The sequence below is a fragment of the Phodopus roborovskii genome, unplaced genomic scaffold, assembly GCF_943737965.1.
Source record: "Phodopus roborovskii unplaced genomic scaffold, PHOROB, whole genome shotgun sequence".
Taxonomy (NCBI): Eukaryota; Metazoa; Chordata; class Mammalia; order Rodentia; family Cricetidae; genus Phodopus; species Phodopus roborovskii.
The window spans coordinates 10,162,157-10,169,861 of NW_026126576.1; the positions used below are offsets into that span (position 1 = coordinate 10,162,157).

Here is a 7,705-nt window from a genome sequence, read left to right on the forward strand (position 1 = left end):
TGTTGGGAACCAGCAGTCTGCTGACTCCTCCCCCGACAATGGGCAGGACGCTCATGGCCATGTCATCACTACATCAGGCTTTACCTGGCTGCTCAAGGTTTACCTGGCTGTGCAGGGGACTCAGTTGCACATGCACATGTGCCCCTTTTAAAGCAAGCACCCCACACACCCCCTCTCCCCTGCATTCAGTTGGCCACCAGCCACCCCCTTTCCCTCCCCTCGCTCAATAAACTCCACGTGGGCACTGAGTCTCGTGTTTGTGTTTCATAGGCAATAGTTGTATCAAAAGAACAACACTGACCTATAGTACAGGAAATACTGTGTGTCCTCAGGGGCATTCTTGCCAACAAGCCAGGTGCAGCGAAGCGACACTTGGTACGGCCTTAAGTGGGTGTGACTGCTCAGGACAGTGTTTGTGATGCAAGTTAAATTAATAACCGAAGTTCCAGAAGACCCTAGGGGGACCACAAATAATAAGAACAAAACATTGCCATGATGGCTTATGAAATTTGTGCTTTTGCTTGAGATACTATTGATTGTAAGTCACCACAAACATCCATTTATAGAAACTCATTTGCAAAGGGTGAATTTACTGGAGAAATGAAACTAGAACTATAAAGCCTCAGGTTTTGACATAAAGGAACTTTTCAGCTACTTAGATGAAGATATGGGGGTGTGTCACTGAGACGGATGTCTGAAAGTTCAAGTCTTGTGTCATGTGTCCAACAGCTTTAGCACTCTAGTGCTGTATTTGTCAGTAGCTGACTGGGAGGCATCTCTCCACATAATGTCTAGTTTTTCTAGCTGTAAATGAGGTTAGGTCAGGGAATCTCTCCAGACTCTTCTTTCTTCTTGAGTCATATGAGCCATTCCTTGGTATCTGTGTCTCATGAATTACATGGTTTACTGCTCAGGAGATGCATTTTGGAAATATCCCAAGATCTTACCATTATATTAGAGATCAGTGTACCTTAGCTTGGCAGTGTCCCTAACATACTATGACTTAAAATCTGAGATTTCAAATGTTTGCTTGCAGTGGGCTTCCCCAAATTATGTTTGCGCTACCCCAAGCACTCTCTCAAACAAACTTGCTGTTGTTCCTCAAAGAAAGAAAAGTGTACTTGGGGCTAGGGTCAGGAAGAACAAAACTCCCGAAAAAGGAAACCCTAAATGATGGAAGGGTGTTATGAGCAGTTCTCCCTCCAGCCTGGCCCCACAGCCGTGTCAGCCCCCAAATAACACATAGAGACAATGTATTATATATAAAGTGGGTGGCCAGTTACTAATGTTTCTTATTGGCTAGATCTACCTTAAATATTAACCCATTTCTATTAATCTAAGTGTTTTCACGTGGACTTGGCTTACTGGAGAGAGGGTCTGGACTGTTTCTCCCTCAGGTCTCTACATCTTAAATGTCCTCTACTACATTTCCTAGAATCCTCCTTGTCTCCTAGTCCTGCCTATCTTGCCTTCCTATTTTCCAACAGTGCTTTATTCATTAATCAATAAGAGAAACATATTTACAGAATGACAAATCCCATCAGAAGGGGTTTTATTTTCATAAAGCAGCTATAGATTAACTTTTATCACTGTCATGAAGTGTTTTTTAATGGACAGAGGAGAGAGCCTCCTAATGCCATATAGAAGTTGGAGACAGAAAACTGGTTAGTTTGCTATATATATATATATATATGTATATATATATACGTATATGTATATATACACATATATATGTATATATATACATATACGTATATATATATATATGTGTGTGTATGTGTATATGTGTATATGTATATGTATATGTGTGTGTTATATGACTTAGACACATATGTAACTATAAAATCATGTCTCTGTATTTATGTTGTTCCAGAACTTTCCCCCATACTAAAACCTTCAAATGTTCCAGTCTTTTATATGATGCCATCTTGCATATAATTTACACAGCCTCTGGTCTTGTTTAAATCCTTTCTAGCTAACTTGGATTAGTAAATACTTGTTAGACTGTGCTACTTAGAAAATAATGGCATGAAACAATCTGCTCATGAGCAGTATGAATGCTTCAAGAGGGCTCTTGATCCACATTTAGTTGAATCCATCAAAGTGGAGCCCATGGACACAGAACTTCCCCCTCACTCTCTGTGTGCATGCATGCATGTATACATGTGTCCACACACTAAACATCCACTAGTCTGTGTCACATCAAAATAAGTCAGCGCTTTCCCAGTTCCAACTCAAGAAATAATTCAGTATGAATTTTCACTTGGTTAGTGGCATACATACAACTTGATTAGTGTGAACATGTGCCGGGGGTACTAGGGGAGTAATTAGAATTTAGAAACTTAACACTGAAAGGAATATCACATAGAGGAAGCTCTGTTATTCAGTAGAGGTAAGATAATGGCTAAATGCAAAGTGCACAATGCCCCATATTTATGTTCATCTCTATTCCCCAAAGTACCTTCCCTTACGGGGGCAAGTCTGTTGGTAACTCACTGGAAAATTATGAGTAAATGCAAGCATCTTGTGTTGTTACCAACACAGTTCAGAGGTTTCTGTTTGATAAAGACTTTGTTCTGCAGCCCATGGTGTAGTTGGGAAGTGGAGAGCCCTTTCTGAGTTGAGGCCTCTGGGGAGGTCTTTGGGGAGACGTCTTTAAAGGGGATGATAGTTATACCCTTGCCTCCCTGACCATAGACCGCTACCACCTGCTTCTGGAGTGATATGCTGTGTTGTTACATGAACTAAAAATAGGCCTGACAGGTCATGGGTGGAAATCCCCACCCAAACCAGAAACGAAATAAGTCTATTATCTTACATATTTGTTATAGTAAAAAGAAAGCTGACTAACAACACAGGAGGCAGGATCTTCTTATCCAATGATGTGGATTGGAGAAAGACTTGCAAAATGTTCACAGATATGGAGTTAAGATGTATATGATTTAGGAAGTTGCATATCCTAGGATCCAATGGCCTACCCCCTTTTTTCCCCTCTTGTATTTGTGTATTTCTGTGTTAAAATGTTCAATCAGAGCTATCTCTGTTTATGTATACCAGGAAGTCCAGCTTCCACAGGAAACCAGTGTAGATACAGGGGTGTGCTTGCAGAGGTGAAACAGGTGGACCTGGATTGCCTGAGAGCTGTGGTTAGAATGGGGGTGCTAGGAAGGCGTTTGGAAGGTGTGGTGCTGGGCTAGAGAAAAGAGGTTTTCTTCCCATTTTCAGAAGGGCAGAATATGAAATTTAGATGCCCCATGTCTCCTTTTACCTGGTGAAGCTTTGAGTTCAGCAGAAACCCAACTGCTGGCCAGGAAAGAGTTGCTTCTCCATAAGATGCTCCTCACATTAGCTCCAAAGCCATTAGAAGGGGGGCCACATATTTGCTTTCAGCCCTCCTGGTATTATACTAAAATAAAACACTCTAGTCATAGCATATAGTAGAAAATAACATTAATCAAATAGGCCTTTTACTCCACTTTGAAAATGATAATAAGTAAAAATGAAGTAATTTTCTTAGAAAAGAGGCATTGTAATATTAATAGACTTTCTCAATGACACATGAATATATTCCTCTTTCAGAACAAAAACCATATTGTAATTAAATCTCAAGTCCCCTTTGATTCTCATCTTTCATGCCAGTCTCCTCTCTAGGAGCACTTCTTGACAGAAAATTCTTTTAAAATCTCATGTTTACTCCCAAATTCTTAATACAAAGCACATATCCTTTTCTTTCACCTTACTACAAATGTGTTACACAACAGATGTGTTAGCATATCTTCATTATAAATCTGAAAATAACTCAAGACCTTAGGATATAAACATAGGTAGTGAATGACCTTGGCCTTCACCTTGGATTTTCTGACCCTATACTGTACCTTTTCCTTTTACCATTTTGATCACCACTTTCTTCTAGTTTTATTGACATTTTAGAAGATATATAAACAGTACTATCAAATGCATTACACTTTAAACGCTGGTAATTAGTCTTGGAAGATGACTCAATTAATAAAGTGACTGTTGTGTGAATACGACAACTTGAGTTTGGGTCCCCAAATACATGTAAAATTCAAGGCACATGACAGCATGCAGCTGTAACCCCAACTCTAGGGGTAGGGCAGAGGTAGGTGGATCCCTGATGCCTAGTCATATTGATAAGCTTGCAATTCAGTGAGAGATTTCTCTAAAACAAATGGTTTTGGAAAGGGATTACTCAAAGTGTCATACCCCTACATATACACCCACATGAACATAGACACAGACACACAGTCAAAAGTTCATAACACACACATGTGCATCCCCCCTCTCTGTGTCTCTCTCTCTCCCTCCCTCTCTCTCTCTCTCTCTCTCTCTCTCTCTCTCACACACACACACACACACACACGAGGGAGACAGAGAGAGACAGGGGGGATTTTCCTTGAGATAAAGACTTCTATGCTACTGTTTAATTTTGAATAATATGCATGAGTTCTATTCACTTTACAAATCTTACTGGTAACACAAGAAGATTTTTAGTAATTGGCTGTACTTTATCAAGAATTTCACTTCATGAAGAAAATGCAGTTTAAAAAAGAATATTCACTTTAGTAGTGATTGTCATCAGAGCCAGAACTTACTTCATCTTTTTGTGGAACATTTATTTTCACATGATACTGTAGATCAACATTCCTTTGCTCTTGGTCAGGATTTGGGTCCCAGTGTAAAAGAACTTGAGCTAATCCGGTGGCTTTAATGGTAAAATTGACAGGTGGTAGAAGTAAAACTAAGGATTCAAAAAAAAAAAAATGATACAATGTTCAATTGTCCATAAAGACCACTTTTATATATGGTGCTGGGGGTGAAACTCGGGGCCAGTGAGTGTGAGACAGGTATTTTATCACTGAGCTACATTCCCAGTCTTTAAAATATTTTAATTATTTTATTAAATAACATACTGATTTGCTGTGGCTTATTAGAATATATGATACAGAAGTAATTTGGCAAAAGTTTCTTTAAAATTATTGTTAGTTCATTATCCAGTTATTACCTGTAACTGTAACATGGTTTTATTGAGTATGAATAATCTACCATATTGTTACTCATTAAAGCTGTAGTTTTCATAATAAGCCCCACAACCAGTGAATGGGATATGATAACAATTTCTGGAGTTGAAATTCCCTTTCTTTCATTTTCACAGTAGTATGGAAGATAAATAGAGCACACCAGAGGAGCTGGGGGGGGGGCATATATTGGACCTGAAACAGTTGTCTCATGGACGTCTAGTTTCTGCTGCATAAAAGTACCTTCTTATTTGTAAGATCAATGATTCACAATGTAAAGTGTATTTATTTCTCATTATGAGCCATAGACTAAAGTATTTGAATAGAAAAAAGGATTTGCCTTCAAAATAAAATATTTCACTTCATTAAGGACTCAGTATTTATTGTAGAAATGCTATAAAACACAACGAGCAATAAGAAGAAAGTAAAAAAAATAAATTCACATCTTATTTTGTTATGTTTTTCTGGGCGTATGTTTAAACAATGTCTAAAAATTTTCTCACCCAAACAAGGGAAGCACTATACATTGTGAAACACATAATTTTAAATTTATTCATTTACTAAATTATCAGTGTTTTCCATTGACCTTACAAGCCCTTCATGACCCTGCACCTGTGTCTGACATGCAAGAGTTTCCAGGACTGTCGATGTAGGTCACCTTTATTCCAGCAGTCACTGGCTACCATGGCTTTTCAAATCTAAATTATGTAGCTAAACCCCAAAGGTCATTGCTCCAGCTCCACTGTGCAGCTGTTGTGCAGCTTGGTGATTATGTAGACAGTGGCTATGTTCAGGGCAGTACCAAGATAGAATATGGCCTTTATAGAGAGTTCTAAACAGAGCTGGGCTGGTGCCATCAGACAGTTTTCTCCATCATCATACAAACCCTTAGATCAACAAGTTTCAGGGGAAAAATGAAAAGAAAATGGTAGAAGTTTGTTCTGCTTCTTGTGAGGCCTTTCATGAAATTCCCAGTCGAGGTGAGGGTTCTAAATGTGGCCTCCAGAGGCTGCTTTCTTCCATGTTGCACATATATACTTTCAGAATTGAATTTCCTACTGAAGCATATGATTTACATTTCTGCCCACACCGCTTTCTTAACTCTCAAGAGTTTATACTGTTTTGTAACAATGTCCCAATTGAATATTTGTTTCAGAGAAAATCCCATTACCTTTTTTATAATATACTTTAACAAAGCAAACATTATTAGATAGAAGGTCCTTACTCCTTCTGTCAGAAAGTAAGTCAGCTTGCAATATTGCCCAAGCCCCCACAAGAATTAGTAATGTAGGCAGCATGATGGTCAGATCCTATGGGTTTAACATGGAAGACAAATTCCAGATCATCAGATTGTCATTTCTAAGGAAAGCTGACAGCTACCTTTTAACATAAGATCAGGTCACTTAGCAACTGCTTATGATTCTTTTTGCATGCTGGGAATGCAAACATATGGGCTTTTGCCCCTAGGGCTGTAGAACTGGATGGTCTGTTTGGATAGAATGACACGCCAATCAATAATTAATTGAGAATAAATAATTGAGACATTGCCCACAGTGTGAAGTGTCTGGGGCACAATAGGTGTGAAGAGGCATCTGATTTGACTAACAGAAGGTGAATTAAAGTCTCATAATACACACAAGGAGAGATTCCACTAGAATTTCACTGGAGCACATGTGTAGAGCTAGAAGAAAAGAAAGAAAACAGGAGAGGATTGGTATTCAGGGACATTAGAGCAGGGTCTCAAGATCGAAAAAATTCTAAGCAATTCATAATAAACATAAACACTATCAGTCTCATTCATGTGTTTTTAAATTAGGCTCGGTGGTTGAGTTTTACCTAGAAATCCTAGGTTCAACCCCACCACCCTTTCCCTTCAAGTCAATATGACAAGAAACTTACATTGATAACAATTTGTAATGTAAGAAACATAAACTCCCTTTTAAAGTCCAAGATAAATGTGTGGTATTTTGAGTTTGGGGGAAGATGATTTACTGTCTTAAGGACCCAAATGAGAACAGGACAGGAGGGAAAAAGAACATGTTCACACACTTGGGAAAAAGTGTAAGCATTTCTCCCTTCAGAAAAACAACTTGGCAATGGGATGAATGGAGAGAAGAATGTTAGGCTGAGTGAATGAGGAGAAGCAGACAGTGTCAGCCCTTGAGTTCAAAGGGGAATCAACAGCTTCTGTTGGGACCTGGAGATCAGAGATCTGGAGATTTTTCCCAGAGATCTACTGGAGCCCAACTCTAAGGATGAAAAGTATGTATGGCTTCCATCTGAGCTGTGCCTCCTCACGAACAAAATAAGACATTATTGTGTGTGTGTGTGTGTGTGTGTGTGTGTGTGTGTGTGTGGTGTGGTGTGGTGTGAAACTTGATCATACCCTCATCTTCAGGCCAAAAAAAAAAAAAAAAAAAAAAAAAAAAATTCTTGCAGTTTGATAGTAATTCAAATGACTTACAGGGCTAGGATGTAGCTCAGCTGAATAACCTTGCTTAGAATATGGAAGATCTTTGTTAGACAGCACTTTCCCAATAAATAATTTCTTATAAATTAGTAAGAAATTTTACTTAAAATTATCTAAATGGCTAGACGTTTTCAAAGCCTAATTCCAGTGCAGGCAAGACAGAGAACTTTATTAAATGGAAATGCTCAAAAACTTAATA

The 7,705-nt window shown here is 38.6% G+C and overlaps 1 protein-coding gene across 1 annotated transcript in view; it reads right to left on the minus strand.

Moving 5' to 3' along the window:
* Positions 1 to 6,334, minus strand: part of Il5ra (interleukin 5 receptor subunit alpha) — a 28,946-nt gene extending 22,612 nt beyond the window's left edge. The window contains 5 exon segments of the mRNA XM_051203479.1: positions 302 to 455; positions 3,269 to 3,364; positions 3,367 to 3,406; positions 4,614 to 4,759; positions 6,262 to 6,334. Coding sequence (XP_051059436.1) covers positions 302 to 455; positions 3,269 to 3,364; positions 3,367 to 3,406; positions 4,614 to 4,759; positions 6,262 to 6,334 — 509 coding nt within the window.
* Positions 6,335 to 7,705: the final 1,371 nt, after the last annotated feature.